We start from the raw sequence: 23614 nt of genomic DNA on the forward strand, positions 1-23614 counted from the left end.
ACGAAACTGAAACATAACAGCAAAAGCGAAAATGGTAAACTGCTCTCTGGCGACTTGTGACGTTATTGTCCAAAGCCGACGGGTTGTATCCCCTGCTGCACTAGACCCGAAAGGTGGAAGAGTGTGAGTGTGTGTGTGTGTGTGTGTGTGTGTGTGTGTGTGTGTGTGTGTTTGTTTTGTACTCACATGGGACATGTGGGAGGATTGCTTTGTTATCAGTAGGCATAATGTTAGATCTTCTTTAATGAATTCTTGCTTGGATTACTTGAATTGGCTGAAAAATTACTCCAGAGGTCAGCAGCCATGTTTATAACCTTTTACTATGTGAGCTATGCACTTACCCTCTCCATCAAAGCAATTCTGTACGGCAGGAAATCTAAGACAGATTGTTAATGAGTTTAATGACACATGTATTTGCACCTTCCATGATGTTATACTGTCGTTGGTCTGTGGTAAGTTTTACAGGCAGAATAGTTGCAACTTCTTGTTCCAAAAAAGTCTGTTATTGTATCTTTAAGATGCTTAAATCCATCAGAAGCACCAGAGCCTGTTGCCTTGCCTAACAGATTCAAGAAGACTTTGATGTGATAACTTACCTTTAGGAGCTGAAAATGTTTAATACTACCAATAGAGACACGTAAGTGACGACGTCGTCCTAGCTCTTGGAACTGTTAACTTCTTTCTCGGGGAGAGGAGAGGGGTAGAATGGGAAGATGGTCACCGATACCCCAGGATGAGAAGGACCCACCTATAGTCAAAGCAAAGCTAGGATATTGTCATCACTTTTACTTAAGTGTGTGTGTGTGTGTGTGTGTGTGTGTGTGTGTGTGTGTGTGCGTGCCAGCATTAGTAAACAATTCACCATCTGAAGGTAGATATTGGCTTGCAATTCTGCATCTTTTTCATTAGTTTTCTCGACAAATTTCCTTTTACGCAGATATTGTGGCTAACATCATTTTCACAGATTCTGATTTTATGAAGATGAGTTCTTCAGAAACAAACAGAATATTTGGACACACTAACTATAAAAAAAAAAAAATGAAATTTTATGTACTGTGGCTATTGCTGGAAATGTGACTGATTTACACTCAAAAAATTTGAAGGAAAAACACCTGCTGTGTCACAAGACATTAAGCATTGCAGGCCCTGAAGATCCATCTTGTTTTCAGATGATTGGCAAATAATTTCATCATTCCTTGTGCTTCAGTTCCCAGTGGTCCTCTTATACAAATAATTTAGTTAGGTGGTGAAACAGTTCTGACGAAAATGAAAATTTATACAAAAAGTTACTGCTTCATACTCATTTGTACAGGCTTGATGCATGGATGATTTACCTTCTATAAAGGCATATTTTGCTCTGTGGGTGTTTGGGGTTGAAAGCATTGCACTTTCTAATGAAAGAAAAAGCTTTACTGGAGGCAGGTGTTTTTTCTTTGTATTTTATGAAATTTTGATAACTTCAATCAACTCGTAAGAATCTTCCACAACAGCTAGAATGTAATCAATATGAGTCACTGTGTTCTTTGGGAAAACTAAGTTCATCATGTTTTCTTTGAAGCTGTCCTACTTAGGAATGCTTCAATGTTGTCCACACATTGTAAAGTCAATTATTTCTACTTTTCATGGTTAGTGTGAAACTTGTTTATATTGTACTCTCAGTTGAGGTGATGGTATCCAGAGTGAAACAGCTGTGAACCAAAAACATCACGTCTTAACAGGTCTTTCATCTGGGACCAACAGGAACTGGAGAAAGGGGAGTGCTGGCAAAGGCTACAGTTTGGAGGACAAATCTTGCAGAAAAACTGGCTCGTTGAAGGCAGTGCACAAGCCAGAGATGAATGAAGATTAGTGTTCTGAATATTATCGATTCAGGTAGCTAAGACTGTTCTATGAAACAAGATTGTTTACTGTTATTTTGGAAAGGAAAGCAGGTAGATAAAAGTAGAGCAAAAATAGGGAAGAAGGGCAAATGAAGCATGATGGAAATATGTATTATTGTGATAATTTCTGAGTTTATTTACTGTGTTTACTGACTTTCCCGTGATCCCACAACACAACTCTTTGTTAGGCTTCATTTGGTTGTGGCTGTCATTGCCTGGTGGCCAAAGTTGTTATCTTTTGATCATCATTCAACAGTTTCTCATTTCTTCTTCTTGTTTCATGTGTGCTGGAAAAGTAACTGATTTAAAATGATTACTTTACCACTAAAAGTATCATATTTGATTGATTACATCCATATGGACTTCAGCAGTCTGAGCAACTATTTTTGAGATTGTTGCTATCACCCAGTCACTTAAGTCCCCTGCAATTGAGCAGCTGTACCTTTTTTTCCATCGCTTAATGTTCTGTAATTTGAACATCTGTCCATAGAATTGGTGGTTTAATTTAACAGTGTGGTATGATTACGGAGTTTGTTGCCTCAGAAACATGAAAGTTGCGAACAAATTACTTTCTTGTTGCACCAGAATCCCGGACATTCTTCATGAAGCACTACATAAATTAAGGGTACATTTTCAATTAATGAATGTAATCAGTTCAGTGTAAAGTATATTTTAATGATTCTCATTTTGATTACTACAAGAACACTCACTGATAAGGAAATGCTACCTGTGGTAGTACTACAATAAATACTGACATGCATACCTTTAGAAAACAATAACATCAAATGCGTATTGAACTGTTGGCATATAATCTATAACTGTATGATTGTTTTGTCTTGAGATGCACACGTTAAACAGGTGGCTAACGCATTATCATGACTAATGCATCACATAGAAATGGCAACAATGACAGCTTCATTGTTTTGCTGGCATCATCTTAATGCCAATTATCACAACCAGTTATGTAACTGTAGTGCCACATTTTTATGCTGTAAAGCCATTAAAACGTAGGTTTAATGCAATTTTGGAGCATTCAACATTAATAACACACAAACAAGTTTATAATTATCATTCTTGGGTGACAGTATTTCATGCATGGTATGGAACTATTTCAGGTAACAAATTATCAGAAGGAAGTGCACATGAAGAGTTATTCATTTCTGACATAACTGTCGATGTGCTTGTCATAGGATTCATCCATTAGCCACTTTATGCTCCAGTATAGAGCACAAAGCATAATTCTTTCTCCTGAAAAAGAAAAAAAAAGAAGGAAAGAAAGGTTGGATGGTAAAGAAATGACTCCCACATTTTTAAAAATTTGTATCACTGTAAACTGCAAACCTATTGCACCCAATAAGTTTATTAAATAATTGGCTTTCATACAAGAAGTCTAGACAAAGGTATATTCATCTGACAGTGCTCTCAGAAATAATCTTAAATACAAGAAACTTCATAATTAGTCAGTGGGCTAAACACAAAATGGAGTAAAAGTGTGGATTGTTGCAGATTAAACCAAGTATTCTAATGTACATAGAATCAAAGTCTGATAAGCAAATAAAAGTTTAGTCAGAGCTGTACATTTTCTTGTAGTGTAATATTTATCTGTGGCTGTCTCTTCAGTATTTAACTTAAGGTGAAATATTATTTGTAGATTTTAAATAAACATGTCTTCAAGGAAGACTAACCCCACCACCAGGCACATACATTTTTTCATCCACTTCAAAAGTTTTTCAAACAGTTTTTATGTGGAATAAAACAAATGAAACTTTGCAGGAAAGGAAAAGGTAGAAAAGTTCCAACAGTTGAAAGTAATTTGGCAATTTCAAGCAATTTTACTTGCTGTTTCAAGTTACTACATAAAATATTTTAGATATATGTCGCATGTGGAATGGATAGAACTAGGTATTTACTTTGAATTACATTGCCACAACTTGCTTTGGTTATTACATTAGGTAGTATCAGGGATTATATCTCCCTCATCCAATTTATTTCCTGTAAACCTATGGCTCATTCACACCCACCCACCCTGGTCAGATTTCCTGTGTAAACTCAGGCACAAAGTGAAATTTGTAGACTGAACAAGATTTGCAATCTGTAGAAATCATATGACATGAATTTTACTTTTGTTTAGATGTGCAATAGCAATGTGAGAAGAAAAGTAATAATAGAATTTTGTAATATCCTAAGTAGTTTTTCATTATGTCATGGAACATTTACTGATGGCAGAGGTACATACCTGCTCAGTAGTGTAGCATTCCTCTTCACCATTTGTAGGCTGCTCAGAAGAGGCCATACCAAACTACTTCACAAAAACTGAATTTTAGCACCAAAGTTATGTGGCATTTTGTACAAACATTGTGATTTTTCTCTAGCTTTGCACACTGTATTAGATGACAGGCAATCTTGTGAGACCTTTACCTCAACAATTCCTGTCTGACACAAACTGTGACTCAGTTTTCCAAGAAATTTTTATGTTGAGAGTACTTTCTCTGCATTTCTTTGTACATTTTAAAGGAAGATAATGTGCTATTTTGATATGTTGTGTAAACACCCACATACTCTTGTGTAACTTCCTTTCTGTAAATAATAAAAATCAGTTACAAGTGCATCATGCATGTCTGTGATATGTGTGTTGAAAAGTTTGAAATTAGTCTTGTAATAGCTTTTTAAATGAGTTTGGTATGTAGTTGCTTGCATTTTAATATTCTTACTGCCAGATTTTTTTGCATACAGGCAATTCCTTAAGTAAAATTCAGGCTTTTGATATTTTTGCCGATCACTGTTCATGGGTGCACCAGAGAAACATTTTGTTTGAAGAATGCACCAAACTGCCACATGGCAGTAAAAGACTAAATTATGGAAAAGGACAGGACAATTGCTTTACTTTCCACGTATAAAAAATGTTTTTTACTGTATGTTTTGCCATGTAGTATACCATAATCTGTGTTGTTTTGATTGCAGCAAAAATTAATTTTGACCTTATAATAAATAAAAATTATTGCAGGTGCTCAACTTTCCCCTGTCAGTGGTTGTAAGCCATCTGGTAATAAAATTCCTTTTGGCATGGATTTCACGGTATTTATGGCAGTGTTACACATCACGGCCAAGGATTACACTTAACTGGACTTTATATATAACAAAATTATGCCCTACTGGAGTTGCAAGTGGACTGGATATAGCATTTTCAAACTGGGGTCTGTCCCTAATTACTGTGTCTTTGTAAGTGTAGTTCTTAGCATGCACTATTACTGTATCGTATTTTTACTTTATGCAGTGGAACAAAACTTTCATGTATGTACACGAACACATTTTATTGATATTGAGATGTGTGGGAAAGGTTGATAATTGTTTGTAGGAAATATGGTGCACATGTCGAAACTTCTGTATTTTTAGACACACATTTACTCCAGTACACACTTTAAAAAATTAATTAGACGAAAGGAGGTTGTTATATTTGAGGTTGTGCCAACAGGCATAATCATTTTCATCTTTTCTTTTTCGTATGTTGACCTCTGCTATTAAGTTGTCGTAAAATTCATTCTTCATTCAGTTGGTGAGTACCTTGTTTGTTAACTGTTTAGATGTTTAATAGTACATTTTATCATTTTAACTTGGCTGTGGATTCGTGATGGGATGTTGTAAATAATTACTCAAGAAACACATGTTCTCGTATGTGTTTCACAAAATGTTATTTTATTCTACATGTTGTTGGTTTTAGATTAAAAGCCCATTTTCTAGTCTTACTCCTTCAACTAATTTGTTAACATCTTCTGGTGTACTATGAATCAACAATCTACAACTTCCATAGAAATTAAGAGGTATCTCTAAATACACCAAGCTCTTATAATACACAACAAAGAAAAAAACAAACTTTTATGAGATGTTGGAGTACTGTCTAATATATTACATATTTACAGGGGGAATATCGACTTTCTCACAACACAACATTGATAATGGGACACTATTTGCTACACAGCAGAGAGTAAAGGTTGTTTCAGTAATTCAGTGTAATGCCCACAATATTTAAGGCTGGAGTTTTGGGTAGGCATTATATAAGTGTGTGGTGGTAGGGGAGAGATCAACTTGGTTTCTCTTAGCCATTTTGGTAGTATCCAGAAGGGGTAATTAAGGAAAATGTGTTGGGCCATTCAGTAGCAGTTCTGTGTAGCTCTTCATCTATATCTGCATGACGACTGTGCAATTCACACTAAAATGCCTGACAGAGAGTTCATTGAATGACTTTTTTATTCTGTTCTGTTCCACACTCTAACAGTGCGCAGGGAAAACAAAACTTAAATCTCTCTGTGCAAGCTCTAATTTCACTTACTTTATTACAGTGATAATTTTGTAGGTGGATGGCAACAAGATATTTTTTCATTTGGAGGAGAAAGTTGATGATTGAAATTTCGACATGCTTGTCCCTGTTTTGCAGTAATACAAAACAAACTGCCTTTCTTCAAACTTTTAAGATGTCCTCTGTCAATGCAGTCTGGCAAGGATCCAATACTGCACAGCATTACTCTAGCAGAGAATGGGCAAACAGTGTAGGCAGTCTCTTTAGCAGACTTGGTGCATCTTCCTAAGTGTTCTGCCTATGAAACACACCCTTTGGTTCGCCTTTCCCATGACATTATCCATGGGATTGTGCCAATTTAAGTTTATTGTAATTGTAATTCCTGGGTATTTAATTGAATTGGCAGCCTTTAGATTTGTGTGATTTATCGTGTAAACAAAATTTTAACAGATTTCTTTTGTTACTCATGTGGATGACATCACACTTTTCCCCAGTCAGAGTACATTGCCACTTTTTGCACCATACGGATATCGTGTGTATGTACTTTTGCAGTTGGTTTTGATATTCTGATCACATTGTTAGAAGGTATAAGACAGCATAATCTGCAAACAATCTAAGGGGGCTGCTTGGATTTTCTCCAAAATTGTTTATATAGATTAGGAACTAGGGCTATAGTACTTCATTGGGGAACACCAGATATCACTTCTGTTTTACTCATTGTCTTTCCATCAGTTGCTACAAACTGTGACTTTCGTGACAGGAAATGATTACTCTAGTCGCCCAACTTAGATGATACTCCGTAGGCACACAATTTGATTAGAAACTACTTGTGAGGAACAGTTTCAAAAGCATTCTGGAAATCTAAAAATATGGAACCAGTTTGAGATCAATAGCACTCATTACTTCATGAGAATATATAGATAGTTGTGTTTCACAAGAGCGGTTTTTTCTGAAACTGTCTGACTATATGTAAATAGATCATTTTCTTTGAGGTAGTGGATAAGGTTCAAACATTGTGTTATGTCCCAGAATTCTACTGAAAATTAACATCAGAGATAGTGGTCTAAGCATTTGTGTGACCTGTTCAACTTTCCAGTCTTTAGGTACTGATCTTTCATCAGATGAGTGACTGCTAACTATGGAGCTATTATATCAGCATACTCTGAAAGGAACCTGACTGGTATACGCTCTGGACAGGAGGCCGTACCTCTCATTATCATCACTATGGCACATTGAAGGTATTAATTGTCATTTGCTACAGATGCCCTTTACATGCAGCTGGAATCTCTTCGGATTTTCTGTCTGATTTCTAAACAGAGTTTCATTGTAGAAACTATTAAAAGCACATCACATTTAAATCTGTACTAAATTTCCAGCTACCTTAAAACTTTGCCAGTCTTTGGGATTTTGAATTTTTTTTTTTTTTTTTTTTTAATTTGGCATGCTGCTTTTGTTGCTTCTGTAACAATGTTCTGACCTATTTTGTGTACCACAGTAAATCAGTTCCATCTCTTAGTAATTGATTTGGTATAAAACTCACAATTGCTGTTGATAGTATTTCTTTGAATTCAGTCCACATCTGGTCTGTGCTTACATAGTCAGTTCATAAGGAATGGAGACTGTCTTTTAGGAAGGCATCAGTTGCATTTTTATATAATTTTTGAAATATATATATTTTGCATTTATTTTTGGTGGGTTTGGATGTTCTGGTATGCAGCGTCGCTACAATGAACTTCTAGTCACTAATTTCTGTACACATCATGATGCTCCCTATTTGCACAGGATAATTTTTTGCAAAGAGGTCAGATGTGTTTTTGCAACCATTTACACTTTGAGTGGACTCCTGGACTAATTGCTAAAAATAATTGTCAGAGAAAGCATTTAGTACAATTTCAGACATTTTATGCTTACCACCAGCATATTCGTGTAGTATGTAAAGAAATATGAATGTTTTAGTTGGACCACTTTTTTCGCTTTGTGATAGATGGCACTGTAATAGTCACAAACATATGGCCCACGATTTTAGATGAACGGTTGGTAACAGGTAGGTTTTTTAAATTAAAATACAGAACATAGGTACGTTTGAACATTTTATTTCGGTTGTTCCAATGTGATACATGTACCTTTGTGAACGTATCATTTCTGAGAATGCATGCTGTTGCAACGTGATTACCTGTAAATGCCACATTAATGCAATGAAGCCTCAAAATGATGTCTGTCAACTTCAGTGAATTTGGCAATACGTGTAACGACATTCCTCTCAACAGCGAGTAGTTTGCCTTCCGTAATGTTCGCACATGCATTGACAATGCGCTGACGCATGTTGTCAGGCGTTTTCGGTGGATCACTATAGCAAATATCCTTCAACTTTCCCCACAGAAAGAAATCCGGGGACGTCAGATCCGGTGAACGTGCGGGCCATGGTATGGTGCTTCGACGACCAATCCACCTGTCATGAAATATGCTATTCAATACCCCTTCAACCGCACGCGAGCTATGTTCCGGACATCCATCGTGTTACAGTGAAACATCTTGTAGTAACATTGGTAGAACATTACATAGGAAATCAGCATACATTGCAACATTTAGATTGCCGTCAATAAAATGGGGGCCAATTATCCTTCCCCCCCTAATGCCACACCATACATTAACCCGCCAAGGTCTCTGATATTCCACTTGTCGCAGCCATCATATATTTTCCTTTGCCCAATAGTGCATATTATGCCAGTTTACGTTACTGCTGTTGGTGAATGACGCTTTCGCGCTAAATAGAACGTGTGCAAAATATCTGTCATCATCCCGTAATTTCTCGTGTGCCTAGTGGCAGAACTGTACATGACGTTCATAGTCGTCACCATGCAATTCCTGCTGCATAGAAATATGGTACAGGTGCAATCGATGTTGGTGTAGCATTCTCAACACCAGTGTTTTTGAGATTCCCAATTTGTCTGCTACTGATGTGCGGATTAGCCGCGACAGCTAAAACACCTACTTGGGCAGCATCATTTGTTGCTGGTTGTGGTTGATGTTTCTCATGTGGCTGAACACTTCCTGTTTCCTTAACTAATGTAACTATCTGGTGAACGGTTCGGACACGTGGATGATGTCGTCCAGGATACCGAGCAGCATACATAGCACATGCCCGTTGGGCATTTTGATCACAATAGCCATACATCAACATGATATCGACCTTTTCCGCAATTGGTAAACGGTCAATTTTAACATGGATAATGTATCATGAAGCAAATACTGTCCGCACTGGCGGAATGTTACGTGGTATCATATACTTAAATGTTTGTGACTAATACAGCGCCATCTATCACAAAGCGAAAAAAGTGATCCAACTAAAACATTCATATTTCTTTACGTACTACACGAATACGTAATAAAAAATGGGGGTTCCTATTTTAAAAAACGCAGTTGATATCCGTTTGGCCTATGGCAGCGCCATCTGATAGGCCAACCATAGTGCCATCTGATTTCCCCCTTCAAGCTAGACGAGTTTTCGTTCTTTGTAGTTTTTTCGTTTGATGCTTATTTCGTGAGATAGTAACTATATCATCTGAGTACAAAAATGAACCAATTATTAATTTATTCCTATTGTCAAGTATAACTTCTACCAATAGTAATTCATAGGAAGTACTTACTTCAAATCTCACTTCAAGATAAACTACTTCTAAGAGCAACAGAAACACTACCACCAACTGTATTTAATCTATCCTTTCTGAACACCATTAAGTCATTTGGAAAAATTTTGGCTTAGCTTATCTCTGGCTTTAGCCAGCTGTCCGCACCGATAGAGAGATTAGAGCCCACACACAGGCATACCGACAATCCTTCTTTCCACGAACAATACGAGACTGGAATAGAAGGGAGAACCGATAGAGGTATTCAAGGTACCCTCTGCCACACACCGTCAGGTGGCTTGCGGAGTATGGATGTAGATGTAGATGTAGATGTAGATAATGATTTGAGCTTCAGTGTTTTAGTGACTTTAGCTTTGGTTCTTTTGCAACACAGCTGTGGCATTTTACAACTATAATATCATACATGTTTACTAGACATTGTTTTTTCTTGTTTTGGTCCATACTATCTCCAAAATAAGAACAGCAAAGAGCTTGCAGTAGAAGAGATGTTTTACAATATTGAAGAAGACATGCACTCTAGAACCAGTGTTTAGTAGACTATATTTCTTATTTTGGTGTAAGGTCCTGTCCACTAAGTCTGTAAAGGGAATTTATTTACATATTGTACAACTGCACAATACATGAGGTGTTGAGGAACCTATCTTCAAAGTCTATAAAGGGGATTTAGTTATACCTGTATAATTTGTGTTGAACACATTATCTGTAAATACTGTGAAAATTATCAAAACAGATGTAGGCCGTTGTGTAGTGGATTTTCATTCATTCACTCATTGCTCATGACTGGCTGATAATTTTCAGCAGAGAGTATTTTATAGACAGACAGACAGACTGACTGACTGAGAAACATATTACATCTGCGTTCATACTACATTTACCATGCTACATTACACCAAGGCTTAAATACAGTGTACAGGGTGTTTAAAAAAGTGTCACTCATTCCTCCCGGAGGTAGTATTGGTCGGCACTAGAAGAAAAGGTCGCATAATTAAATGTCTGGAAACCAATACCTGCTTAGATATGGGCTTTTTTTAGTTGTGGCAAGTAGTGTGTTATATTTGATAGCACAGATGACAAGGATTGTGAGAGATGGCATAACAAATTACCACAATACGCATATATGGACAGATGCAAATTCTTGAGAAATCCTGGAAGAGAGGCATCAGCATTGCTTCATTACCAATGTAGGGACAGAAATGGTTGACAACTTACTCATAGGGCCATACATTTTACCAAATAGATTAACAGATGCTGTGTATCACTAGCATCTGTGTGATAAATTACCAGAGTTATTGGGGAATGTTGTCTGTGCAGAAAGTTTATGCACAATCAGGCGCCAATCCATTTTCTGGACTGTGCAACAGTACCTCGCCACAACATTTCATATGAGGAAATATGATAGCAGGGCCGCACCATTAACCAGACCTGAGTCCCTGGATTTCTGGCTATGGGGACATTTAAAGCCATTTCTGTTTGGCCAATCCATCCGCAAGAGTAACACCTTCATCACTGATACGCCTTTCAGGGTACTTGCACTTCCCTTGATTCTTTGCTTGATTATGCACATCTATTAATCATTGCACTGCACTGAATATACTGCAAAGAACTGCTGAAGGATATGTCAGGATACTAGGTAACCAAATGCAGCACTGCCTGTAGGGTCTACTTCTACAAAACAGGCAGATTGGAATGAGACGACAAATTGGCCTACACTTCAGCACACATAGGTTTTGCGATGAATCATTAAGGGAACTTTTCTTGTAGTCTTGACCAATTTTTAAATTTTAATTCCACTTATTCCTTGATTGGGTTTGGTAGCTTGTTGAGAGAGAGAGAGAGAGAGAGAGTATATTATCATAAGGTTGTGCCATACAAGAACTTGTCTGCTGAACTATTGGGCTGGTATTTTTGCTATACATCTCACTTCTTTTTTCGGGATTAAAAATAATCTTTTTAAGAAGCTAGCTTGTGCACTTCCCCGTATGTTCGATGAGTGGGATGGTTATGGGAACTTGAATCCATAATACATTGTTCTGAGAACTTTATCATTCACAACTTTTATGGTTTTGTGTATAAGGAAGAACACTCTGCTCTCTGTTTATTTTTTCACATAGTGCATCTGTGTGTTCCCCCATCCCCCTAAGTCAAATGCTTATCTATAATGGTTCTTAAAATGTTTATGGTGCTTAGTCCCTTATTTGCCTCTATATTTATTTGAATACTTAAATTATACATTTCACTTTGTTTGATCTGAAACATTACGTACATTGTTTTAGAATGATTTATAAAAATATTGTTTTGTATTAGATTCTGATTTTGTTTTCAGTGTTCAGGAGTGCTTCCTTTCAAATCTCATTATTTGTTTTAGCAACACAGATAATTATTATGTTATCAGCATACATTGTAAGTTTCTGATTTATATAGTCTGGGAAATCAGTTTTGTTGGCGATAAATAGTATTTGTCCAAGTATGAATACGGAACCTTGTGGCACAAAGTGTCTGACAGTTTGTATGTAACTCAGATATGTACTTTATTATATTCCCCCCCCACACACTATTAAATCTGATATCTGTGCAATGTTTCATATTCCTAATGTATGATTTGACTGAGTCATAACATTTCCCCAGAATCCTATACTGATATAGTTTCTCAATTATCTGTGAGTGATTCAGTACTTTAGGCATTCCGTGAAGATCCCACAGGTCTTCTGTTCCCTGTCATGTGCATTGAGAATATGACCAGTTAAATCTGTTGATGTCATGTTGTGACACTTGTAGTATTTTAAATTTGGTTGTAATATTTACAGTTTCTTCATTTCATAGATTTTTTTCAAGGGCGGAGATCAAAGCTATTGGCTTGTAGTTTTCTAATTCACCTCTGCTTCGTTTCTTAAATAGTGGCTTTAATTTGCCTACTTTTAACAAATGTGGAAAATTACCTTCCCCTACTGCAGCATAAACACAAGTGCTACTGGTTTTTGTAGACTTTCCCCACGTTCCTTTATGAGATGTGATGTAACACCATCCAAGCCAGATAAATGTTTGACTTTTATTTGGTTTATTAGGTATGAAACTTCTTTATCAGTTGCTGGGATGAATATAATGATATGGTTTATATGTGAAATTGGTAGCATTGTTCTTATTTCATCTTCAACAATTTCAAAATATCAATAGCCATTTGTTGGCAGAACATGTAACATAATAATAATAATTAAATAAATTAAAAACGTAGTCCCATTTAGTGTTTGCATCATTGTCCACATATACTGTTTCCTCTCTTAACATCTTTTTAATAGAATAATGTTTTGTTAGTTAACCTGTCCTTTCTGCTCCCATACCTTGTGTTCAGTCCCATCAGTCTTTATGTTAATGTCTATCATGATTGCAAAATGGTCTGCTTGTGTGGGGTTTATTATCCGGGTGTCATAGTAGCATGAAGATCTATTTGTTATATGTGATCAATAGAATTTCACTGTGCTTAGTTGCTACAGTGGTTTTATCGTTTTTTGTAAGTATGCTGTAAGTCCAGGGTTGTCTGCTTTTTTTCTCGTCTCTATGTTCAAATCCCCAATAATTATTTAATAAACATATTTCTTTGAAAACTCTTTGTGTTGTACCACCCAGCTATTCAAAGAATATTGGTACAGTTCTAGTAAACAACATGTCTTCCCTGCAATTTTTATTTCCATTATTTTGGAGCTCATTTCTCCAGAATATTTTGTGATATTTTGGATGGCTTAAGTTGATTCATAGCTGTAGAAAATAGGAGCCCCACCATCTTTATGCAATGTGTTGCAAAAACTAGTTATATTTGTATAATTCTTCAATTTTTGGAAGGAAATTTCCACCATTTGACAGTTAATTGTTCATTTATTGTACACAATCATGTTTTCAGGTTTTTTGCCATTCTCAAGTGCATGTTAAAATGTTAAAATATATCTGAACTGAACTGTCTGTGACATTTCATGGTTGAAAAAACATATTTTTGGTCTTACAGAGGAGTGTCCAAGATACATAATAAGGCTGACATCGTGCACAATGGGAAACCATTAACATACATTGTGGTGTACCTAACAGCAATATATTAACTATATTATGAAGAGTATAGTCGTTACTCACCATGAAGCGGAATGGTGAATTGCAGATAAGAGACAGCAAAAAGACTGTCACAAAATGAGCTTTCGGCCAGTAAGGCCTTTGTCAAAAATTGACAAAAAACACACACACACACACACACACACACACACACACACACACACACACAGAGAGAGAGAGAGAGAGAGAGAGAGAGAGAGAGAGAGAGAGAGAGAGAGAGAGAGGCAACCGGGTGGGGGTAAGGAGGAGATTGTGACGGGGAGAGGGAAGGATAGCAGGGTAGGGGTGAGGAATGGTAAAGTGCTGCTAGTGGTAGCGTGCAGGGGCAAGGTGGAGAGAGTGTAGGGCAGCTAAGTGTAGATGGGAGGTTAGGCAGAGGGTGGGAGAGGAGGGGGTAAGTGGAAAAGGAGAGAAGTAAAAAGACTGAGGGCTATGTAGTGGTGGAATGGGAACAGTGAAGGTGATAGATGAGTAAAGACAATGACTAACAGAGATTAAGGCCAGGAGGGTTACCGGAAAGTAGGATATATTGCAGGGAGAGATCCCACCTGTGCAATTCAGAACAGCTATTCTTGGTTGAAAGAATTCAGATTCCACAGGCTGTGAAGCAGTCATTGAAATGAAGAATGTCATGTAGGGTGGTGTGCTCAGCAAGAGGTTGGTCCCATTGTTTCTTGGTCACATTTTGTTGGTGGCCATTCATACAGATAGACGGCTTGTTGGTTGTCATGCCCATGTAGAATGCAGCACAGTGGTTGCAGCTTAGCTTGTAGATCACACACCGACTGGGTTCACAGGTAGCCCTGCCCTTGATGGGATAGGGGATGTTTGTGACTGGACTGTATTAATTGGTGGTGGGAAGATGTATGAGACAGGTATTGCATATAGGTCTGTTACAAGGATATGAGCAATGAGACAAGGGGTAGGGAGCAGAAATTCACAAGGATATTGTGTAGGTTTGGTGGACGCCAGTCTACCACTGGGGGGGGATAGTGGTTAGCACATTTCTCATTTCAGGGCATGACGAGAAGTAGTTGAAACCCTGGCGAAGAATGTAATTCAATTGCTAAAGTCCTTGGTGGTACTAAGCTATGACGGAATGCTCTTGTGTGGGCGAATAGTTGGACTTTGGGAAGTGTTGGGTGACTGGAAAGATAGGGCACAGCAGATCCGTTTTTGTACAAGGCTGGGAGGATAATTACAGTCTGTAAAGGCCTCAGTGAGACCCTCAGTATATTTCGAGAGGGATTGATCCTCACTGCAGATGCAACAGTCTTAAGTGGCTAGGCTGTATGTAAGGGACTTTTTGGTATGGAATAGGTGGCAACTGTTGAAGTGGAGGAGTTATTGCTGGGTGATTGGTAGGTTTGATCCGGACAGAGGAACGGATGTAGTCATCCTTGAGGTGGAGGTCAACATCTAGGAAGGTGGCTCATTGGTTTGACTAGGACCAAGTAAAGCGAAGGGGGCAGAAGGTGTTGAGGTTCTGGAGGGATGTGGATAGGGTGTCCTCACCCTTGATCCAAATCATGAAGATGTCATCACTGAATCTGAACCAGGTGAGGGGTTTAGGTTTCTGGGTGTTTAAGGAAGGATTCCTGTAAATGCCCCGCAAACAGGTTGGCATAGGCTGGTGCCATGCGGGTGCCCATAGTCCTGTCCTGGATTTGGTTGTTGGTAATGCCCTCAAAGGAGGAGTAATTGTGGGTGAGGACATAGTTGGTCATGGTGACTAGAAAGTAGGTTGTTGGTTTGGAATCTGTCGGATGTTGGGAAAGGTAGTGTTCAATAACAGTAAGGCCATGGGCATTAGGGATGTTAGTGTAAAGGGAGATGGCATCAATAGTGATGAGCAAGGCACCATGTGAAAAAGGAACAAGAACTGTGGGGAGTCAATGGAGGAAATTGTTGGTATCTTTTATATTTATATAGAAGGGAGGTTACAGGTAATAGACTGGAGGTGTTGGTTTACAGGAGCAAAGCTTCTCTCAGTGGGGGCACAGGAACTGGCCACAATGGGGCATCCTTGGGTAGTTGGATTTATGGGCTTTATGAAGCGTGAGAAGGTATGAGTGCAGGTAGCGGTGAGAAGGGAGATGGACTCTGGGGAGAGGTTTTGGGATGGGCCTGAAGACTCGAGGAGTGACTGGAGATACTGCTGGATTATTGGAACTGGGTCCCTGTGGAAGGGTTTGTCGGTGAATGAATCTGACAGCTGGTGGAGTCCTTCTGCCAGCTAATTGTTGCAGTTCAAGACAACAGCGTTGGAGCCTTTGTCGGCAGGTCAGATTATAAGTTCAGGATCAGTTTGTAGTTGGTGGAGTGCAGTTCTTTTTGCGGATGTAAGCTTAGTTTGCATGTTGAGGGATTTTGGGAATGATGAAGCGGCAGAGTTCACGGTTAAGAAATTCTGGAAAGTTAACAGTGGATGATTTGGAGGCAGTGGGGGTGGATCACGTTTCTCTGGAGGAGTGAACTCAGTCTGACACAGTTCAACATTGATCTTTGGTTGAGTCTGATTGGTAGGATTGATGGCGAAAAAGTGAGCAAGTCAGTAACGCGTTGGTCCATCTCTTGCCCTTATGCAAGCAGTTATTCAGCTTGGCATTCATTGATAGAGTTATTGGATAGCACCCTGACAGATAATATGCCAAGTTTTGCCCAATTGGTACATTAGATTGTCAAAATCCAGAGCTGGTTGGAGCACCCTGACCATAATGCTCCAAATGTTCTCAGTTGGGGAGAGCTCTGGCAACCTTGCTAACCAAGATACGGTTTACCAAACACAAAGGCAAGCGTTACATACTAAGCCATGTTCAGGCAGTCATTATCTTGCTTAAATGTAAGCCCAGGATGGCTGATGGTGAAGGGCAACAAAATGTGATGTAGAGTATCGTCAAAGTACTGCTGTGCTGTAGCGTGCCACAGACAACAACCACAGGGGTCCTGCTGTGAAAAAAGATAACAACCCAGTTCATGAGTAATGATTGTCATGCTGTATGACTGGTGACGGTCAAGATCCCACAACCGTCCGGGTTTCTCCAGACATACCTTTGCTGCTCATCAGGTCTCAATTCGTAGCGCAACTCATCACTGAAGACAATTCTACTCCAGTCAGTGAGATTCCAGACCATAGGCATGTCTGGAGACTCCCTGAGCAATGATGGGATACCCACCTGACTGTCGTAGGCCACACAACCCGACAACCAGAAGTGGTCATCTAAGGTGCCATTTCTTTTCATAGCTGGACCTAGGACCCCTTTGGTTGTCATCCACAGCACTCTTTAACAGCACAACGGTACGTTGATGATTTTCTATACACCATTTTGTTGCTCTTCACGGCTAGCTGTCTTGGGCTTGTATTTCAGCTAGATAATGCCCGCCAAATATGGTGACAGTTCGTGCTACTTGCCAAATGCTACCTAAGCCAGCATCATCTCCATATCTCTTCCCAGCTGAGTATGTTTCGAACATTGTGGGCGGGGAACTCCAACCAGCTTGGGATTTTGACGATCCAGTGCACCAATTGGACTGAATATGGCACAGTATCCATCAGGAGGACGTCCAACAACTGTCAATGAACGCCAAGCCGAACAACTGCTTGTATAAGGACCAATGGTGGACAATGCGTTATCGGCTTGCTCAATTTATGAAGCTCCTTCTCTTGAAATAAATCATCAATTTATTCTCAATTTGTGTGGTTTTTTTTAATGTTCTGATTTCCATCCCATTTGAATAACTTGTCCTTGTTGTGTCTTTTTTTTGTGTCTTGGAATGTATGTTGAACAAGGCTATGGAAACACTTTAGATGCATTTTAGAACTCATTTCGTACAACTATATGTAGTGTGTCTATCATGGCAAACACACAGGGAGAGAAGGTGAAAGCAAACCACACCCAACTCATATCTGGATAAGTTGGGTGTTACGTTAACTGCAGAACAGTATGCAATACTCCACAGAAATGAAATGTTTCCAAACCCATTTCCATATAACATATTCTCTGCTTCTCTACTTTTTTGTGTGTGCACCATGTATGTGTATCATTTCTTTCTGTTGTACTGTGAATTTTTCTGGCAGAAACTTTGCAACATGTTGCCAATCTTATTTGTCAGTGTATATATAGGTTTTCTCAGTGTGATTAATCATGTGCACAATATTTTGGTGAACAACCAGTTGTCTTCTTCAGGTGCTGCAAGTAACACTTTTATGCATACTTGCTACCTAGGCTCCAACCAGAAGAAGATGAACGATTTACTCCTCGAAATATTGTGCATAAATTAACACCACCCAGAAGCACACCACCACCAATGAATGAATACAGTTTCTGTTTGTAAAGATAAGTGATTTTTTTTAAGTGGAAAATGACAAGTTACATTTTTGAGTTCGCATTAAACTGCTGGTCCCTCTATAACTGACTGGGTTAGTCAGTTCAGAGGTTGTGGGGAGACAGGGGCATACCATCCCCAACAAAGAATGTGTCTGGTAAAACACCATGGTGTTCAAACTAAGCTTTGGATTGAGGACTTCTGCCATTATACTGACACTGTTGTCACTGTTTCAACATCATGATAGTTAATCCGTGTGTGCTTGCAGATAGGACACAAAACGTTATATTAATTATTTATTTGGCTCTATATTTGCAGGATTATACAGCATACAAAAAATATTGGGCCAATTCTCAAAAGCTACACACATTTCTTTTACACTAAATTTTTCAACAAGAATAATTAATTAGTTACATATTCTATAAATACTATTTTTTCTTCCGGCGTTCTAATAATGTTCACCATTATTTTTTTTTTAACTTCAATTGATTGTTTGCAACAAACTTCATAAGGGAATAAATATACTGTGAAGCAGTAGTCACAGTGCCCAACTACTCAAACAGATGTCTGCAAGATGATAGTGGGTGAGCACACATGTTATTCTTACAGCATGTTTTTGAGCAGTGAAGACTTTCTTGCTTAAAGAGGAGTTACTGCGGAACATCATTCCGTATGACATAGTTGATATATTCTGCATATTTTCATTCAACAAACTGATTTGCCTCTCCCCAGATTTGCAATGTAGCGGAACTAAGTTGTTTTAGAAGTTCCAAAAAGCTGTTCTTCCAGTTTAAATTCTCATCAGTATGGACATCTAAAAATTTCAAAATTTCCACCCTTATTATTATATCCTGATGACGGTCGAAGTAGAGAGGATATAAAATATAGACTGGCAGCAGCAAGGAAAGGGTTTCTGAAGAAGAGAAATTTGGTAACATCGAGTATAGATTTAAGTGCCAGAAAGTCATTTTTGAAAGTATTTGTATGGAGTGTAGCCATGTATGGAAGTGGAACATGGACGATAAATACTTTGGACAAGAAGAGAATAGAAGCTTTCGAAATGTGGTGCTACAGAAGAATGCGGAAGATTATAAGGGTAGATCACATAAGTAATGAGGAGATATTGAGTAGAATTGGGGAGAAGAGAAATTTGTGGCATAACCTGACTAGAAGAAGGGATCGGTTGGTAGGACATGTTCTGAGGCATCAAGGGATCACCAATTTAGTATTGGAGGGCAGTGTGTAGGGTAAAAACTGTAGAGGGAGACCAAAAGATGAATGCACTAAGCAGATTCAGAAGGATGTAGGCTGCAGTAGGTACTGGGAGATGAAGAAGCTTGCACAGGATGGAGGAGCATGGAGAGCTGCATCAAACCAGTCTCTGGACTGAAGACCACAACAACAACAACATGATTATTTCTTCACAGTGTGGTACACTTATCATTGGTGTAGTACCTCAGATGTACAGTACTGAATATGTTGCATCTTTTTGAAAATGAGAGTGAGGTCATTCACAGAAAACCAGTCAGTGATACTTGTAAGAACATTTTTACCATGTCTTCTGTTGCTGTGTGTATGCTTGGATTGATAACAGTACTAGTGTCATCTGCAAAATCAACTAATTCCCTTTGTTATATACTAGCCAGAAGCTTTTTTTACATATATTAAGAACAATAGCGGACTTAAGACTGAGCCCTGGGGATTTCTCCCTAAGAAGAAGACACTCCTCTGATTACATTTGTTGAACTACTATGTAAAACTTTCTGCATTCTTTTGGTTAGATATGACATTTCCATTGGTTGGCTGTACCATCAATCCCATAAATCTCCGATTTATCTAGGGAATGCAGTGTTCAGACAGTCAAATATCTTAGATAAGTCACATAAAATAGCAACCAGTGGTTTTTTGTTATTTAATGCTTGTAAAATTTCATGAAGTGAACATGTAAATAGTGTTCTCAGTTGAGCAACTCTTCTGAATTCCAACATATGATTTACTGAGGGCATGCTCATGTGGCATACTTTTCTTTTTTTGAGTCATCAGTTTCTGACTCGTTTGATGCAGCGTGCAACAAATTCCTCTCCTGTGTCAACCTTTCCACCTCAGAGTAGCAATTGCAACTTACATGATCAGTTATCTGCTGGATGTATTCCAGTCTGTGTCTTCCTTTACAGATTTTACCCTCTGTAGTTCTGATATGCTAAAAGATGCATAATAATCTATTATTACAAAATAATGTTATGTTTTTTCCTTCCAAGGTCTCCCTAACTTTGTTGCATTACCAAGTATTCCTATACCTATTGTTAAATTTGTTCAGTGTCCATAACCGCTATCTCTCTCTCTCTCTCTCTCTCTCTCTCTCTCTCTCTCTGCAGATTTTAATTGTGCATTATATAGTTTGATAGTTTCAGAAATAATGTTGTTTTTGTCTGTTGTACAAGTACTTGAATTTTTTATGTTGTATATCTGCTAGGTACAGATTCATTTGAGGTGTTGCAAGTTGTGTTATTGTCTAGTTTCTTCTTTATATTAATTATGTTCTGTAATATGGAAGTGGAAGGATCTTATTTTTTTAAAGTGGTTACTGAAATGAAGTTCTTTGATCTACTCTTTCCATTGGTTTGATGCAGCTTCCACCAACACAAGCATCTGTATTCGAGCACTTAAAACATTCTAAGGAATTTTTTCCCACCAGTGTGCAAGTTTTTCACACAGTAACACAACTATGAAAAAGTGTTTTTGTGTTTTGTTCATAAACAAGCTGTGCAGATGGAATGTCCATAAGGTGTATTACGTTTTAGAGGAGTCACTCTGGAAATTTGTGGTATGGTTACAAGTTACAGTGGTGTCAGTAACTCAAAACAATTGTGTGTTGAATGTGATGAAACTTACTCGGTTGACATGTTCCACATCCACGAGGATCTCCTCAGCACGGATCTATGGAAAGAAAAAATAATCTAATCTAATCTAATCTAATCTGGAGAACATATGAAACAGCATAAATAAAAGTTGTGTATCATCTTGTGTCTTATCAACTATTCCTTTCTTTAGTAAAGTTGTACACATGGAAGAATCCTGGAAATACTAGAAGGTATCAGATAGATTATATAATGGTAAAACAGAGATTTAGGAACCAGGTATTAAATTGTAACACATTTCCAGGGGCAGATGTGGACTCTGACCACAATGTATAGGTTATGAGCTGTAGATTAAAACTGAAGAAACTGCAAAAAGGTGGGAATTTAAGGAGGTGGTATCTGGACAAACTGATTAAACCAGAGGTTGTACAGAGCTTCAGGGAGAGCATAAGGGAACAATTGTCACAAAGGGGGGAAAGAAATACAGTAGAAGAAGAATGGGTAGCTCTGAGGGATGAAGTAGTGAAGGCAGCAGAGGATCAAGTAGGTAAAAAGACGAGGGCTAGTAGAAATCCTTGGGTAACAGAAGAAATATTGAATCTAATTGATGAAAGGAGAAAAGTTAAAATGTGGTAAATGAAGCAGGCAAAAAGGAATACAAACGTCTCAAAAGTGAGATTGACAGGAAGTGCAAAATGGCTAATCAGGGATGGCTAGAGGACAAATGTAAGGATGTAGAGGCTTATCTCACTAGGGGTAAGATAGATACTGCCTACAGGAAAATTAAAGAGACCTTTGGAGAAAAGAGAACCACTCATATGAATGCCAAGAGCTCAGATGGAAACCCAGTTCTAGGCAAAGAAGGGAAAGCAGAAAAGTGGAAGGAGTATATAGAGGGTCTATACAAGGGCGACGTACTTGAGGACAATATTCTGGAAATGGAAGAGAATGTAGATGAAGACGAAATGAGAAATACAATACCGCGTGAAGAGTTTGACAGAGCACTGAAAGACCTTAATCGAAACAAGGCCCCAGGAGTAGACAACATTCCATTAGAACTACTGATGGCCTTTGGAGAAATTCTACAACACTTCATTGAGACCAATGCTTGAGATTGTCAGGTAGCAGTTTCTGGTGAACAGAAACTGTCGGTATCCACACGGTGATGCTCTTTTTATGTCAGCCTCATCCAGAAGTGGCGCATGCACTACTGAGTTGCATGAATATGGAAAGCGGCAGGACATCTAGAGCCCTTTACCAGGAGCTGAAATGTTTCCTGCTGTGTGTGTGGGCAGAGATAATGATGGTTTTGCTGCTGCTGAGCAACACCGTAGCTGGGAACCAAACCAAAATTGATTGTTATATAAATCCTTTGTTGTTCTGTGGTGAAGCTACAGTTCAAAATTTTTGTTTCCTCTTTATCAAATTGCAAGAAGCATAGGATTCCATGTGGTACTTAGTCGGATCCCAAGTCCCTTTCTACAGAGTTATTTGCCATGCGAATGTGTATTGCCTCCTGTGTTACATAGTCCCAGAAGGGTGAAAGTCAGGCTATAATTTTTGTCTTCTCATATATTATTTGGTTTCCTTTGCACAATTTATCTGGTTGGCCCAGGCGAGTATGACAGTGATTTTCATCACATGGATCTTAAACTGCACGACATGTGGCCAAATGTAAATCATTCCACACTTACATGAAATGTTGTAATTGCCATATTTCCTAATCCTGAGATCATCTATGAGATGACCCAACAAATTCCTCAGTTTTGCAGGAGGATGAAGGAGACGACATATTTCATGTCTGTTGAGGACTCTTCACTTCTTGTTGAAAAATTGCCATTCTTTTTCTTTCTTTTTTTTCTGCTCTATTGTTTGTTATAAGTTTTCATTTTTGGTGGATGATGTCCATGATAAAATTCTATGATGTAAAAAGTTTTGAAAGTGGGAGAGCTACAGATAGTACTAAAAACCTCTGAGAGTGGGTTGTAAGTCATGCCTGGATGGCTTAGTCCATAATAGAAGTGCCTAAAAAATTCAAGGTTCCATGTTTTAATTCTCAAGCAGTTTTCATTTGTCGGAAGTTTCAAAACAGTGCACATTCTGCTTCAGAGTGAAATCTTTCATATGTATTGATTGTCACCAATATATGACTGCCTGCTAAGTGTTCACATAAACAACTTAAAAATATAAGTACACAATAGTTACCATGTGTTTTACACACACACACACACACACACACACACACACACACACACACAATACTGATTGAAAAACTGTTTGTTGGGTAGGAGTTGTCAGGCAAATATAATTTTAATAATGTTTATATTGTAGACAATAGCAACTATTACTAGCCTTTACTTATTTAGTTGTGTCCATAGTAGCTAAGTCTAAAGAGCATGACTTATGACTTATGAAATATTTATTTGTGTTATACTGCTGTTACTTGTCACATTGTGTTCTTGTTCTATTATAACTGAATGCATGGGTATTTCTTCATGTGTGTGGATGCTCAGCTCA

At 38.2% G+C, this 23614-nt stretch overlaps 1 protein-coding gene across 1 annotated transcript in view; it reads left to right on the forward strand.

Annotated features, from left to right (window-relative positions):
• Positions 1–23614, forward strand: part of LOC124794822 (solute carrier family 35 member C2) — an 87628-nt gene that overhangs the window by 1898 nt on the left and 62116 nt on the right. Inside the window, exon 2 of the mRNA XM_047258482.1 lies at positions 4885–5099. Coding sequence (XP_047114438.1) covers positions 4885–5099 — 215 coding nt within the window. The remainder of the gene's footprint in view (positions 1–4884; positions 5100–23614) is intronic.

This window comes from Schistocerca piceifrons, chromosome 4, assembly GCF_021461385.2.
Source record: "Schistocerca piceifrons isolate TAMUIC-IGC-003096 chromosome 4, iqSchPice1.1, whole genome shotgun sequence".
NCBI lineage: Eukaryota > Metazoa > Arthropoda > Insecta > Orthoptera > Acrididae > Schistocerca > Schistocerca piceifrons.